The following is a 16,648-nucleotide window of genomic DNA, read 5'->3' as shown; positions in this document are numbered from 1 at the left end:
AAGATCTCATACGAGTGCCCATTATGGAAGGCATCTCTTATCATGTACAATAAAATCAACCATTGCTTTCAGCAGAATACAAAAATACACATCTCAGTGACTTCCATACAATAATAAATATGTAATCATGCATCCAACAATAAAAAGGCACGGAAAACTGGTCACTTAGTAGTCATAAAAATTACTAACTATATTAACAAAGCCACCCAAATTATCTGTACAAGGAAATGTAACAATATATTCCAAAGGTGAAAACACATAAAACATCTTTAAAATAGTATATGCAATAAATACCTCAATTGTTTTTTATATATTAAAAATAAAACTGTGCCATTGTAAACAGTATGTAAACAAACAAAATTCACTGTTCCTTACCATTATTACAAGTAAATAAAGCCGAAAGTTACACCCCTGCTCTGTTAGATATACTTCATTGGCAAGTTTTGTCAGGCAGTTTAAAGTTTTACTCTTTTCTGCAGCAAACAGAGCCCGCTACGTGTGTAATTGTAAGTACTAGAGCAATCGCTAAGCTTCAAGACTGACTACCCAGAAGGTAATAGGTCATCAAATAGTCAGAACTGAAACCAGGAAAAGCAATTTTTGCAGTGTTACGGACAAAAGTCATTTATTTATACTACATATAATAGTGTCAGTAAAACTTAGCTGCTTATATACCACTGCTCTCCTATAGGTCTCGGGGGGGCTGTACAAAGGTGGTAAGCGTCCTTACTCCCACGGGCGGAGAAAGTGAGGCACACAAAGGTTAACTGAGTTGCCCCCAGTCTTGCACCAGCTCCGCGGCAGGAAACTAAAGGCAGAATCCAGACCTCCAGCCACTTCCTCCTCATTTCCTCCCATATCCTCTCCTCGTCCTGGCCTTTCAGACAAATAATGGTGTGTCCTGACCTCCAGTCCTGATTATAATTACAGAAAGATAATGAACATGCAAAAGGAAAGTTGTCTGCTCACTTGGGTGCCCATCTGCTCCCACTAATAACCATGGAGGTTTGCCACTGACCGCAGCGGGAGCACAATAGGAGCTTTTTGCCTCAAAATCTGTAATGGGATCCACATTAGCAGACTAGTGAGCCCAGGCAGAGCCCTGTGTATCCTCCGTGAGCCTACTGTTTGCCTCGACTGTTTATTCTTCTGAGGTCTGTTTCTATAGCCAACAAACTCCTGGAAAGTTCAACCAAGGTGCATACTTCCTTCCTTATTAGCAAGGGGAAAAGGAGGAATCTGAGTATGATCCTTTCTTAAACAAAATTATAGGAAAAGATTCCTGGGAGTGGTGGGCATTTTCACCGATGTCTTCAGGAAGAGCCTCATGGGGGAATACGGCTGGCTTGCTGTTCCTTCAGCTTTTGATAACATTGGCATAACTACCTCATTTTACAAATCCTACTGTATCCCTGGGATGACTATCTATGATGAATAGAAACTTACCTGTTCCAGACACATATATTTCAAAGTGCATGATAACTCTTGTTTGGAAATTATATTTTTAGCCTTAGATGAAGAAATTAAGATGTATCTATTTAGCTGTTTCACAGCCTTATGTCTTTTTACAGGAAGAATACACTTAGAGCATACACAATTAAAAGATACCCTGGACAGGGATTTAGGAAGCGCTGCATTACGGTGTTGTTCCTCCCTGATGCTATTAAAGAACTGATCCTTCTGTCTCTAAACAAGTGATTTCTCTAATGTCAAGCAGTTGACTGATCTGCCTTACCACTTCATCTTTTCATAACTTTATTCATCCGTGAAATGTTAAAAGAATCATTCTAAAGACTGGCTCTGAAGATACCTCCATGTCTTGATGAGAAGTTTAAAGCCATATACTATATAACATTTTTTTTTTGGATAAGGTACTTTTGGGTAAGGTACTTCAAGTGTCTCATTCCAGATCTGCAGAACCAGGTGAGCTGTATGAAATCAGTAGATATACAAAATAGATGGGACTACTTTTTATTCATCAATAAATAATTCTTCGTTTTCACCTGCCACGCTGCATGCCCTCTTTGTGGAAAGAGGTATGAAAGGTGATCTGTTTTTAGAAGATTCTGTATTAAATCTTACAAAAGTCATTTTAGAAGGTATTTTCTTAGACGTATTCAAGGACCAGATCAATGAAAAATTCTGTACATTCTCTGAGGCATGTATTCCCACCTGTGTTGTAGTTTGCAGGTTCTGTAGAAAAATCCAAATAGCAACTGCAGATTTCACATTGGGAAAAAATAAATACATTTCACGCATTTAAAAATTATCACAGTAGGAAAATAGCCAGTAAACAATAGATTCAGAGGGGTTTAATCTTGGCCCCAGTGAGATCAATGGGAGTTTTGCCAAGGATTTCAACAAAGCCAAAATTTCACCCAGAATCGTATACAATTCTTTAGCTGACAACAATCATAAACATCCTGCCACTCCATTGTATAAGTTAAATATTAATAAGCATCTGTAAACATCCTGCAATTCATCTGATATAAAAAATATCATAATAAAAACAATGCAGCATCTCAAGCATTGTATAGTTTTAAGGTTTTTTGGCTCTACACACAAGTTGGCGTCATTATATTGGGCAAAAACAGGGTATGTATATACATATATATGTACAGGTGTGCACACACATACACACTACAGACTAGATACTACATATATACACACATGCACGCGCGAATACTGGCAAGAGAACAACATTCATAGGTATGGCATTTAAAAGTCTACCGATGATCAATCTGATGATGCCTTTTATGTGAGGAGCAATTTCTACCTACCCAAATCCTCTGTAGGCTTATGCATAAATGCTAAAACTGAAATACATGAGCAATCTTCAAGGGGGACTAAAGTGCTCTTTAAAGCTAAGCGTGTGCCTAAGTCCCAACAGATCTATATGTTTGCAAAGGTGATGAATTTTCCTGTAGAGTGAACAGGGCCAAGGGGAAACGAAGGGCAGAAACTATGGAGCACGCAGCAATTTTTACCTAAACCAGTACAAATCATGTGAGACGTTTTCATTTTCTATTGAATATGTTTTTGAATTGAGTGGAAATGGTGTGTTTCAGCTTTTTGCTACAAAATGCTATTCAGAATATATGAGTTATGCAGAAAACTAGATAGGGTCACATCTCTGCAACACCTCCATGTGCACTTTATGCATCCTCTCATGCAAGTAAGTGGATGTTACTACAGAATTAACTAACAGCTGTACTTGACTGGAATACTAGTTTAAGTGACAAGCCCGGCCAATGACAGAAACCACCCATGTTGGGCTGGGATCCTCTCAGGACCTTTAAAATACCTTTAGAGTAAATTTGCTTTTTTTAAACGCCAGAACATACATTACAAATACATTCATGCAATTCCATAGTGCTCGGCATTTAAAGATACCTGCTCTGGACGTACAATTGTGACAGTGAGAAGTTCTGTTAGTACTAACTGACATGTTTGCCGTCACCACGAATTAAGACAGGAAGCTGCTAGTATTAGATATCATTAAATGATTTGTGTGTGATGCCAGCAATGAAGAAGGACCGGATCTCCGGTGCAGATATCAGGCCCTCTTCACCTCTCGGAAGCTCCTCAACGGCTTGTACTCTTTACGTACAAATCCCATCTATTGCACATCTCATCTTCTTGCCCTTTGATGATCCCCTCAACATACAAGCTTCAGCAAACTAAATTACTAGGTAACTGGCAGCTCTAGGGAGGTCCCATGTTTCAGCTCTTTTAGGATTCAAAGGACATGATGTAAGAGAGTGGCTAATGAAAGGAATTATTTCAGGACAGGTTCACAAGTTGTGCTCCTTGAGGGGAAGAATGGTAATTTTTGTCATATATGGATGGCTGCATTTTTCAAAGTGCATGTTTTAAGGAGACAGAAACCCAGGACAGAAAGTACGGACACCACAAGTGACAGATGCCTGTAGAAAATCCTCAGAAATCTGGCTAAGCGGTACAGTCCAAATGCCTATTTCAATATATAGAGATGGCATCTTGTGAGAGGACAGTGCCACTAGAAACCTTCACGGTGAGTATCTGCATGCCTGTGGGCTCGTTGTAAACCTTCACAAACTGTCCAAGTAGAAAACTTTATATTCTTAAAATTCTCATTAAGAGCCCCCAGGCCCTACTTGTCAGCACACGTGCCCTCCCTCCCTGAAAAGCAAGACCAAGCAGCTTCAGACGGCTTTCCTCAACCTTCCCATTCACATAATAATTGACTGTAACTGCAAAGAGAATTAGTCCCAAACGGAGCTAACTTCAACTAACACGGGGAGAAAAACACTGTCATATCTGTTAATAACATTGTCAGGTTATTAATTAAACTAAAAAGTTTTCTATCCAATTAATACTTTAGTTTAATAAAAGTAGGACTTAAAATGCTAATTCACTTTAAATATTCATAGTAGGGATTTGGGGCACTGTGAGGATTTTATTTTTGGCTTTTCACACGGTTTCCATCATGAAAACAAACTACCCAATTTTACTTTTGGTTCATTTCTTCTGGTTTCATCTTTCAGTTCACATGCTCTAGTATAACGTAGCTATACCTGGATCAAACACAACTTCCTAAAATAATGGTTTCCAATGAATTTGGAAAAATTTGGAAAATTATTTTAAACTTTGTACCATATTGCTTTCACCTTCAGTATCTTTTCAATCCTAACACTAATCTTTCAATCATACTACAAATATATTTTTCCAAGTGTTTTTTCCATAGAATAAAATATAGATTAGTCCCTTGCATACTTGTCCTACTAATAACTACCATAATTTCTAGTATTTTCCAAAGTCTTACACAGCTGGTGGAATTAGCCAAAACACTTCTCTTTCCAAGGGCATTCCAGAAGCTAGTGTTAATTGTTAGTGGTATGGCAAGCTAAATACAGCTTTCAGCGGGGACTGCAAGAGTATAGCTCAAGGGATTTTAGTCCACCATGGCTATGCTAGACTTCAGAGCCTGAAGCCCTGGTCAGTCTAGATCTCCTGGAGCATCCTACAGCTTTTTCCTAGCCTGCCCATCCAGCTCTTCTGAACAGAAACGGGGGGAGACGTGCGAGGGTCTCATCTTGCCAAGCAGCTGGGAAGTCATCCAGACACAGGAGCCGGGAAGCAGTGTGAGAACATTAGTAGAGACATGACCTGTGTTAAACATAAATTATGCACCAGCTTCTTCTGCCCTTGCTAACATAAATAACAGGTTATATGAACTCATAATCCCATCAAAGAGCTTATATAAAAAGTGCTTGTGTCAACTGGGAGACAAGGTCTTCAATTATTTAAAATAGATGTTTATAATTCTACCAAGTAAATATATGAATTCTGTGTTGGCTGTTCTGAAGGTGGTAGGTCTTTAACCACTGCAGCTAAATTCATTACAATTTGTCCAGGAATACTCTCAGGTCTGTAATTGCCAGCATTTTGTTAGTTTGCCAAAGCGTTAACAGTGCTAGTATTTTATTTTTTACTGTTGATGAGAGGATGATGTTTTAAGTTTAATTCTACAGGCTGAAAAAAAACCTTTCAAAAACTGTTTTTTCAGTTAAAATATTGAGGGCGATCACTATTAAGCCTACAGAAGTTGCTATGAATTTTGGTATTAGCTCCAACTGTCTGGAGGAATAGTCTCCTGGAAGTCTCCAGATGGCTTCCAACTGGAAGATAATTTCTGAGAAACAGACTGGGCTTCTGTATGGCAGAAACGAGCATTTCAAGTACATAAGCTAACCATTAACAGAGCTATTAAACCTAATGCAACAGTAGTAGAAAAGAACTAGAAAATTTTTTTCTTTTTGTAAAAAAGATCAATTTCCACACTATAGTCTATATATAAATACAGGAATTTATACAACCAGTAAATATCTGCTATTGATAATTACCAAATGATGCTTTATCAATCCTGCTGACACTACCATTCATTTCTGAAGAGGCAGCAGAGATATTTTAAGTCCTGTCCAAACTCCTCAGCTTCCTCAAGTCATCAGAAACTCCTCCTTTTACTTAAGACAGCAATACAGTCATGTACAGTTCCTGCAAACATTAAATCTTCGCAGTTAGATAAGCAGCATCAAACCTGGATGATATGAAAATCATACCACAAAACATACAATCTATGAAAACAGAATCCAAAAAATGGGAGAGCCCATGGAATAAATGTGACACTAGGGACGCTGCAGTTGAGAGGTACTTACGTTATTGGGGTGAAAAAATGAATTTATAATTACTCCTATAATTTTCTGTGGCTCTCACTTACTCGCACGAGTGACAAGATGATTTCCTGGTTGTAAGCTAAATATATTGTTCCAGCTCGGTTATCCTCAACAATATACATCACTTGTGACTTTTACCTTTCACAAAGACTTTTTGCACTGCTAATTATTAGTTACCAGAGCTGTCAAACTTACATGCAAGAACTTAATACTTCGGGGCACAGAGAGAGCAATGGAGAAACAGTAGTAAACAGTAATGCAATCATTAATAGGAAGCATCAAGCAAAATGGAATCACTGTGGAGGTTTTTGTCTTACATGTCCATTGTGGAATTATCTATGTATAATATGTAGTTTTACATCTGGTTTTAAAGTAGGACTATGGAACATCCTCTCATATTTGCTTTATATATTATTTTTCCATTACATGTGAAAAAGGTCTCCTCCCAGTCTTCCCGAAAGGAAGACTAGATGCATTGAAAAACACTAATAATTTTACCCTTGAAATAAGATCTGTTCATTAGCAAGGCATTATGAAATTTTCATTAAGTGAATTAGCATCGCTGAGTTCAATTAGAAAGTCAAAATTGGCAGGTTACCTATTTCTCTACAAAAAGCATAGGAAAATATGAAATGGGCCATTATTAAAAAAATCAATTCCTCTTGTTTGAATTACAGTTATACAACATTACAGTATGAATTTCTTTGGGCAGGGATGGAGAGATGAAGATGATTTATCTTTATTATTTACAGGACCAAGCATGTTTACTCCAGTCCCAAAGTAAGAAATACTGGATCAAAATAGTCTGGGAGGGTTTTTGATCACACACTTTACATTTTGCCGTTCTTCCAAGTTTAAAATATTTTTCTTTGAAAGAAAGAGATGTTCAGGAGAAAAAATAGTGGTTATGGGGAAATACATAAAAATTTATCACAAAGAAAATTTGCAATTGCCATCATATAAAAAATTTCATTTTTGAACAAGTTTTTTCTTTAAAGTATTGTAAAAAAATCCCAACACCTAAAACCACGAGTTTGCCTGATTTCATTCAGTTTCTAAGAAGAAGGCATTAGGCATTATAAAGGCAATACTTGCATGACCCCAATCAGAGGTTGCTACAGCAATTGAATACAGTGAACTGGAAAAATCCTATTCAAAAATGACAAAACAGAAACACGCGCTTCGCAAACTGCTGCCATTTTAAAACATGTATTTCTCCTCTTCCTCTTTCTGAGGCATAGGGCATTTCATCTATATGAATACCAGCAACTGCAAAAAAATGCCAATTGCTTTGTATTCCTTTCAGATTTTAAGGTATGCTGACTGACCACAGAAATTAAGTGTATTCGAGTAGGGGCAAAAAATTCATCCAGCAAACTTTGTATAGTGATTTTTTGTCTTGATGAATCTAGCATGTTGAATTGGGGTCCGCAAGATCTATTGGGATAGCTTGTTTTCTAAAAAACTAACTACTTTTAGGGGATGTGTTTACCTTATTTTTGTTGAAATATTGGGATGTATGCTTTGAAGCACTTTAAACATCAGGATTAAATTATAAAGAATTCAGTTCATTAAAAATGTAGCTATGTATGTCCTTAGTTCTAGGAGCTGGGACTTTTACAGCAGTAAGGAAAAAAACCAATACTTGGAAATTACAATAATCATGAGATAGTAACATTGTGTTCAGAAGTCTTTCTGTAGAAAAGCCACATCACTAAACACAGTTATGTCCCATGACCTTGGCAGAGAAACCCTGTAAAATATTGTGAGCCTCCTTGTCAGGCGCATTTGGATTTGATAGCCAACACGAGTCTAAGGCATAGGGTTGCATAAAATTTGCTCTCCTGGGCATCAAATAAATACAGCATAAATGATGCTTACAAGTTTTTTTCTACTTGCACGTTTAAAAAAACCTTCTGCTTAGGACAATGAAAGTTAAATTCTTTGGTGATCATTTAAAAAAACGAACTATACAAAGACAAGTGATCAGTTGTCCTGTACTGAGGTAATTTGAGGAGTGCCATAAGAACGTTGCATTACAAACACCGCTTGCCCATTTTCCCTGCCTAAAAGCACCTCCCATTTTTTAATATACTCAGCATAGACCTCTACAGCGACCTGAAGAGATCCTGTTCCATAGCCCGTCTTAAAGCATTGCATATAGCAAGGCTGAGAGTTCTAAAGAGAGTGTATTCTACAATCAGGAAAGCAAAGAAAGTTCTTCCATGTATTATGTCCTTGAATCGACCAGGAAGATTAACTACGTAGTCTACCATAACATCGATATATTAGAATGCTGCCACACATTAAAATATAGCATAGCTTACAGAGAAACAAAGAGAAAAGGAAATGCAACTTGCGAAGACTTGACGGATGCCATCTGAACATTATTAAAGGGGTCAATGTCAAGTACATTAAAAAATATATATATAACCTTTCCATTGTTTGCATAACTTCCCGTTGTTTGCATATGCTTTTCATACAACAGCATGAAAATCATGTCACTTGGCAAAGGGATTTTGGTTTGCTTTTTACGGAAAACCTAATGGAACATAGCCTTTTACTTCTGTTTGTTTACCAGAGTAATCAATTATGCCCACAGAGCTCCCAGAGTGGTGCCTGTTGAACCTACGGCAGCAAGAGCACATAGTACTATAATTGGATATAAACGAAGCCTGGTTTGCTTCTTTTGAATTTTTTTTGCAATAAAACAATGAGGGGAATAGATTTTACTTTCCAAGGGACGATTCCCATCTACTTTCCAAGGGACAACTCCCATCATACTCATGAGAAACGGAGGGCAAAACCAGGATGCAGTACTTGATGTTGGCCCCTTTAACAGGGAATGTAAGCTTTGGAAAAAACAAATGAAACCTTACTCTGCTGCCTACCAGGAAAACATAAATAGATATTGAAATACTCTAATCTGTAAGAAATATCAAAGCTACTCGATTAAGTAAAAGTCAAATGTTCCTCGTGTCGCAATGACACGTTGTTAGGAACAGCAAGGAGACGGCGATTCTGTGCAAGTTTTCTGGCAGGTGGTGCAATATAATCTCAGACATTTAAGTAGGTTTTTTTGTAGATATATGCAAATTATTTTTCTACTAGAGTAATATTTTTGTGAAAAATTAACCAGGAAATTCAATTATGAAGCTATGTTTTGTTTAAGTAAACTGTAAGTAACCTTATAAGTTCTGGTCTAACGCAATTTCTAAACAAAGATGGTTTTCATTTTTTAACCTGTTTACACTCATGGATTACTATCTTGCATGTGATTCATCTTTGCATGCATAGTGTAAAACCTTAGAGTTTGTCTTTTAAATTTTTATGATCTACTGATGTAGGAGTGCTGACAAGAAACAAATCGATGCCTTTGTAAAGAAATGCATACAGAGACATTTTTAAATTAATAGTAGATTAGTAATGAGTAAAAGCTTACCCCACAAAAATCAAATCAGCTGCTACATTTTAGAACTCTTCTTATGTATGATAAATAAAATGAATTTTCCTGTAAAAATTTTCATTAATCTTTCCACCTGCTTTTTGAACAATAGAATAAATAAAACCATTAGTGCCTAAAAGTTCAAATATGCTACAGATGTTTAAGATAACTGAATAACTACATTAAAATGCACCATGAGAAAATTCTTTATCATTTTCCATGCAGGAAGCCAATTGATATTTTTGTGAGGTACCAGTCTTTCAAAAATACTCATAAGTTAGTTACCTGATATACCTTCTGTACATGGTATATTTAAAAATCTAACTGTACAGTGTTTCAATCATATATAATGCATATAATCTGCTGAATATGGCACAAATGCTAAGTTTCCACACCCACACATCCTTTGCCGTAGAACACATTTTAGGCATAACACAACACTGAAGAATAGAAAAGTGCCTGAAACTGGGGGGGAAAAAAAAAAAAAGACACTCAAGTAGTAATAAATTAAATCTCATTCAAACCGCTATAAAAGTTGTTCAAGTGTTTAAAGTATCAGATGTGTCATGCAACAGAACAACAGACGATTCAGGCAGGCACACCATGCATTATAGTTTGCATTCATGGTATCACAAGGTAGCTCTCCCCCCGTCTGTGGGGCCGGTGCGTGCTGGGTACCTGCGGCACTGCCAGGCTCACCTGTTGAACCTCCAAAACCTCTCGCTCTCCTGCACAGGAGGTTTTATGAAGCTATGCCTTGGAAGGATAACCAGACAACCTCATGCTGTGCAGTGGTATCTCGCTGCAGTGTAAAGAGAGGCATACTGAGCTGCATGTAAGCAAAGCAATCATTTCTTGATTATATTTTCCAGTCAGTGCAGATCACCATAAACCAATCGATTTACCAAAATGTGCTTATCCAAACTGGCCAAGTTTGCACACCGAGAAAACGTCTTCGCAGAATATATCACCTTTTCCTTTTTTTTTTGGCACAAATCCTTTTGTACTCTTGCAGCAAGCTCTTCACCAGCCAAGAATTCAGAGACACTAGCCTGTACAAACACACCAGTGCTTATTCTTCCATAGAGTAAACTATAAAGACAGCTAAGTGCCTGCAACAGCTTTGCTTCTCCAGCAACTTTCCCTTCTCTCTCTAGGGAGAGCACCAGCATAATTACACTTCAGACACAGGGGTGTTCTTGCCGAGCTCTTTAATTCCCTGGAGAATTCGCTTCATATGACCCACTTTCGTTATCCCCAGGTCCTACAGAAATTTAAAAAAAAAAAAAAAAAAAAAAAAGAAAAAAGAGAAAAAGAAAAATAAGAAAGTTTATTTATGAAAAAGGAAAAAAAAAAACCAACCCATCGATTATGATCTAGCCATGCAACAAATGTCTAGAAATGTGCTCACTGCAATCAACATTAACCGGAAAAGATTCTACGGCACTAGCAAGTGTTGCCTAACAAAAAAATTGCTTAGAGCATACAACGAATCCCTCTCTGTCTTTCAGACAGAAAATCACTTACCTGCAATAATGACAACCCAAGGCACTGCAATATCTGTCAAAAACATCTTTTGCTTGACTTCTAAGTACAAAAACCTTTCACAATTTCTGGCAAAAAAAGAACAATCTCCCCCTCCTCTCTAATACAGCAATCAAATGCTTGGTAGGATGTGATGGATTAGAGCTTCTGTCCAGCAATGTCACTTGATCTGAGGCCCTATGATGTCTGTTTTAATCAACAAACACACACATCCCCAGTTTCTCGAGGGAAAGTAGATGTAACAGCTACAGGCATGTAGGACAACTTCCCTTTAGAGAGCAATAGAAAAGGTAAGCGTTTGTTTTTCATTCCAAAAAGGTTATGTCTCCTAACATGGATCTTCTCGATTAGAGAGCTGGAAGAAAAATTCTCAGAAACACGACAGTCACATCCCAAAGGAAAATGTAAAAAGCACAAGCGTAAATCTCCTTGTAGCCACCACTAAAGCAATCACACCAGCTGAAATATTTCTAATATTGGTTTCTGGGTGACATGAGTGACAACAGACAAGAAATTTTTGCAGCAAACCTCTTCCAGCATTAATAACTGCTTTAGCAGCATCCTTTTTCAATTTTGACTGGTCCCATGGTCAGAGGAGCAGAATGGGATGCCCAGCTGTGCTAATGATCCCCAACTGCGCTAATGAATTTTCAGCTCAGTTTGGAGAAATCTGCCTCCCTTATCTGTAAAACCCAGCTTTGAAAAACTCTTTAAAATCCTTGTGTTGGTGATGTTGAGCAAGTGGCAGATTCAAACACTAGTCATTTGTAGAATAAACCTTATGTAAATAGATTGTGATTAAATAAAAAAAAAAGAAAAGTTTCACTATCTATGTTTCTGGAATAGAAATCCTTTCATTTTAATAGCAAGATTTTCCATTACAGAGACGTTAAAAGGAAGGGAGTGTAATTAAGCAGCTTGAAATAATTATTCTCATACAAGGGAAAAATGAAACCATATATAATATTCTGTACATACTCTACACAAAGACTGTATCTACCTTTCTACAGCCACAGAAATCTCAGAAAATCTGCACTTTATATTACTTAAAAGTGTTAGCATGCAATTAATTTTGCATTTCTCCAAAGGAAGAAAGGGGTGGTAAAATGGGCATGAATTAATTATTTTATTGTAAATGTAGCACAGCACAGATTAAACAGGTGGATTAATTTTCAGAGAGTCAAGATTGAATTCTGGTTATGTTAGAGATGAAAAAAAACCTGGTTGTTTCTTCAGCTGAAAACTGTCAGTACTATAAATGCGTGACCATCCTTTACAGCACTTCGGCACAAAGGTGTCAGCATTAAAGAGTTCCAGGTATGTTCATAAAAGTCCCCAAATCAAATAACCCTATCTGAAAAAAACCCTTCTGATTTTCCACATCACATCAATTTCTATTTTCTTTCTGCTAATGGTCAGCTCACTTATAAAAAAATGTAGTACTAATTTTTAAGTTAAGAGAATTGATGTAGGTAGTAGTTGTTAAACTCATCCCACAATGACACTAATATTTATCATTTTAGATTTGGAGAATATTTTCTTTTTTATCCTAAACTTAATTTTCCAATGAATCAAAAATACACACGACTATTAAAACTACTGAAATAGCCTAGTTGCTATGTGGAGGAAATTCTACATAAGGAAAAACCCATCAGGATACCTTCCAAACCACGAGAAGCCACACATGTGTTAAAGGTTAACAACTTGCAAATTCTTCAGAACAAACATTTTTCACGAGTAGAACGTCTGTTGGATAACCAACATAGTGAGATGCTGCCAGACTTCAAAGATCAGAGGAAAGAATATTATGAAATTCCCAGAAAACGCAGCCACTTTTTCCACCAACCTTTACAAAGTATCGTCAACAATGCCTATGTTTCAGAGGCAAGAGATTTCGGTTTTATTTCTGTTCCAGTTGAAGTTGCTGTAATGTAGATCAGAACAGCAAGTCTCAAGAGCCTCATCACAATTTTTGGGACTCTTTTGATAAATTCTGCCACACTTCAGGGGGAAAAAAAAACAACCAACAAGATAAACTCTGAAATTTTATGCTTGTATAATAGTTTGGTGTGGAGGAAATTAAAATTTATACATTCCTGACAATAGATGCTATCTCATATTCTCAGTTTACTACTGATGCAGAAAAGTTTGCAGAAATTCTCTCATCTCAGACTAAACAGCAGCATACCAGGCATCATTCAAAAAGCAAGATCCCCAAAGATCTCTGCATTTTTGTGCATACATGAGTTTCATCATGATCTACATAAACTGTCCATATTTAATTGATATCTAATTATAAAAATTCATTTTGACTAAAATACGGTTTTGAAGACAAGACTCTAGCCAGAGTTTGAGGAAGAAAATAGTCCCTCTTTTTCCCCAGCTATGGCATTAGAACTACAGGATCGCCTCTCCTTCTGCTCTCCCAACCCACTTTGCCATCTCTAGGCGTGCCGCAGGTAGGGCTCACAAATTCTCAAAAAGAAAAAGAAAGGTTGGGCAAGAAAAAGCTGACAAAAATTCTTGCAACAATTTTCAGGAGTTCTTTGTCTGCATTATATTATGGTGATTGCCTGTCTGCTTAGCCAAGAACCAATTTATTCCAGGTTTGCCCCACAGGTTTTGGCCAAGCATACCACCAATGTAATACTACCAAACAATTTATATAAACACTCCCTAATATTAACATCTTCCAGATGAGAAACCTACCCTACTTGCATTCCCAGTGCCAAGAGCCATCTAGCATGCCCCTAACAAATCTTACAAAACATTTCCCATGCAGATGCGCTACTGCAAAACACAGAGATGAAATGCCACAGTCCTCAGCACAGATGTCAGCTTGACTGGCACTGCTCATCAAGCTGACATGAGGCATGGAAACCCTTTCTCCAAAGAAACCAACATTGCTATGGAGCTCTAAGGAGATATCACCCTACTCCTACCAAATGTGTTGCAGTTCTGATTATTACTAAGTTGTGTGCATAGGAACAAGCTTATCAATGCTAAGATGCCAGTATTTATTTCAGAAAAATGAGAGTCTAGTTTTCAATGACTTTGCTTGTAAAAGAAGGTTAAAAAAAATTACGACAAGCTTTCTACAGTTTCTATAGCACAGTTCACAATTCACTGCCCAGCCTTTCCTCAAGGGAAAGATAATCACATGGGTGTAAAAGATTCCCCTAAATAAAATCAGGCATAGGAGGCTGGAGAAAGGGTATTACTGCAGAGGCTGGGTGGAGAGAGGTATCTGGTTCCTCTTAGAGGTGTTCTCCACTGCCACACACAGAACTAACCGAGACTGGGATCCACAAGCTACGCAGAAATATAATTAGAGGTGTCCAATTCTTCAGTCAACGTATTGATCTATTTCAGTGATGCGTACAAAGGAAGATGGTTTCATCAAATCCTTTTCTGTACTGCTTTTCATCTCTACTTTTGACCACAGAAAGAAAGGTGGGCCCAGAGGATTCAATTAAAATGGGCAACGATTTTTCCTGTTGTCGACATGAGAGGTATAGAGGTAAATCTATTGCCCATGACTTAAGAGCTTGTGAATCAATGGCGAGCCCATTTAGTTTGGCAGGAAGCACAAGCCTTGCACTGGAGGAGAGGCTGTAGACAGATTATAGCTCGCAAGAGCACTGAAGACTCATCTGCACGCCTCGATAGCCAAAGGGAGGAAAAATTAACAGGGCAGCTTGTGACGCGTTCCTCATTTCCTAGGTACCGCATTACACATCTTGACACCAATTCAGGTCACTGGTCAGAAAACTGCAGGCTCCCTGAGCCATCCTTAATTGACTCCCTGCAGAGATCATGCCCCGTAAGTAATGAACAGGACGAGTGCTAAACTCTGCTATTTAAATTCAGCGTTGCTACATAGAGCGCAAGCCATGCTTGGCCAAAAGCCTGGCCTACCTTACGAACAGCACTGCTCTGGAAGCTCTCAGCTCTGCTAATGAGCAGATGGGGCGATTCTAGGGCAAGCCTTCTGCTAGCACAGGATATATACTTGGAAACTTGTGTAGAGCAACTCCTCGTCCAGCTATGCTGAGCAATTTAAAACCTCATATGTGCTTCCAGGCAGCACTAGATAGCAGGGACAGTCTTTCTGTAGGCTCTATCCAAGACAAGCTTTTAGATACTTCAGGGCATAGGCCTTTGTGATGGGGTTTTATTTATGCTGAGTCAGCATGAGTCTTAGCAACAGGGATAACAGGTTGACGATTACCCTGCTGCAGATATTTACTTGGTTGAAGTGCCAGTCTTCTGGGCATGCAGTCAAATTGGTACCTATCAGAAACGAGGCATGGACAGAAGCCATGTCTAGTTTAACGCTGATCTTACCCACCATGATTTATTCTAACAAATTTGACATCTTGATTTTTTTTTAAGATTTCTTAACATTTTAGCAAACCTGTGCATTGTGTCATGCTGAGTTTCCCAGTTAAGTCTTGAATTTGTTCAGTGCCCATTCAGAACAGGGACTTGCAACATCCATCACTGGAACATTGTGGTGGATTGCTTGGACAGTTTTCTATTTCTAAATTTTTGCAGGGAGGGACTGTCCTGAAACTGTCCCTCCATGTCAGGAACTATCCTGAAAGAAAGGAATTTAACTTCCATGGAAAGAAGCTTAGGCGACCAAAAAGAAGCTTAATACCAAAGGCTAAAGTAATACACAACACCCAAACAGATCATCTCAAACGCAGGTATCTTCAGCAGCTGCATTCTACTGCAACAGTCACACAATGCAAGCACTACTTTATAACGTCAGGATTTCATACTACATAAGAAACTTCACAAAAAATGGCGCATTTGTATGAAAGTATTGCCTCTATTTGGAGACTATTGCACTATGGCCAGAGCAATGACTTGCACTCTAAATGTAGATGTTTGCAATTTATACAATATCCTATTTCCTCTCTTATGTGCTAAAAGCAGTTGCAAAACACATTATCAAGAACTCATTACTACTGAGCTCCCGGAAAAAGTAATGTAATGAATCCCCAAAGATATAGCCTCTATTACATATAATGGATGCACTTAAGTTGTTCTTGAAAAGGACCAGCAAGCTCAAATAACAGCCTCAGACGGCTAGGTAGCATTTCTCCCTGCAAAACTTATCAATCTGACCTCAGAGGAAGAAAGTTTTACAATTTTGGAGACGAAAGAAAGTGCTTTTTTTAAAATCTATACAGATAAAATCAGGCACAGGTTAGTCAGGGACGAGAAAACCTATTGCAAAGGTCTATTTTGACACACAAACACCAACGCTATGTAAGTCCAATGCCGCAATTTATTAAGCGGCTTATCTCTCTCACACCTACTATATCCAAAATAGGTACAATAAATCACCTGAAGCAGCTGCTCTTAGCTGCTGACCTTGCAGTAGATATATTCAACATTATTATCACCTTCAACTGATCCATACTGATCCTGT

At 37.9% G+C, this 16,648-nt stretch overlaps 1 protein-coding gene across 9 annotated transcripts in view; it reads right to left on the bottom strand.

Moving 5' to 3' along the window:
- Positions 1-1,875: 1,875 nt before the first annotated feature.
- The window catches only part of DGKH (diacylglycerol kinase eta), a 174,858-nt gene continuing 160,085 nt past the window's right edge, over positions 1,876-16,648 (bottom strand). For 4 of the 9 annotated variants that reach the window (XM_075488883.1, XM_075488930.1, XM_075488926.1 and 1 more), the window contains 2 exons: positions 9,658-10,924; positions 1,876-6,036 (listed from right to left, as the gene is read on the bottom strand). In XM_075488883.1, coding sequence (XP_075344998.1) covers positions 10,835-10,924 — 90 coding nt within the window. In that variant the 3' untranslated portion in view covers positions 1,876-6,036; positions 9,658-10,834. The remainder of the gene's footprint in view (positions 6,037-9,657; positions 10,925-16,648) is intronic. The other 5 variants (XM_075488919.1, XM_075488912.1, XM_075488893.1 and 2 more) reach the window with 5 other exon arrangements.

This window comes from Mycteria americana, chromosome 1 (genome assembly GCF_035582795.1).
Source record: "Mycteria americana isolate JAX WOST 10 ecotype Jacksonville Zoo and Gardens chromosome 1, USCA_MyAme_1.0, whole genome shotgun sequence".
Taxonomy (NCBI): domain Eukaryota; kingdom Metazoa; phylum Chordata; class Aves; order Ciconiiformes; family Ciconiidae; genus Mycteria; species Mycteria americana.
This window is presented reverse-complemented; position numbering and strand designations above follow the sequence as displayed.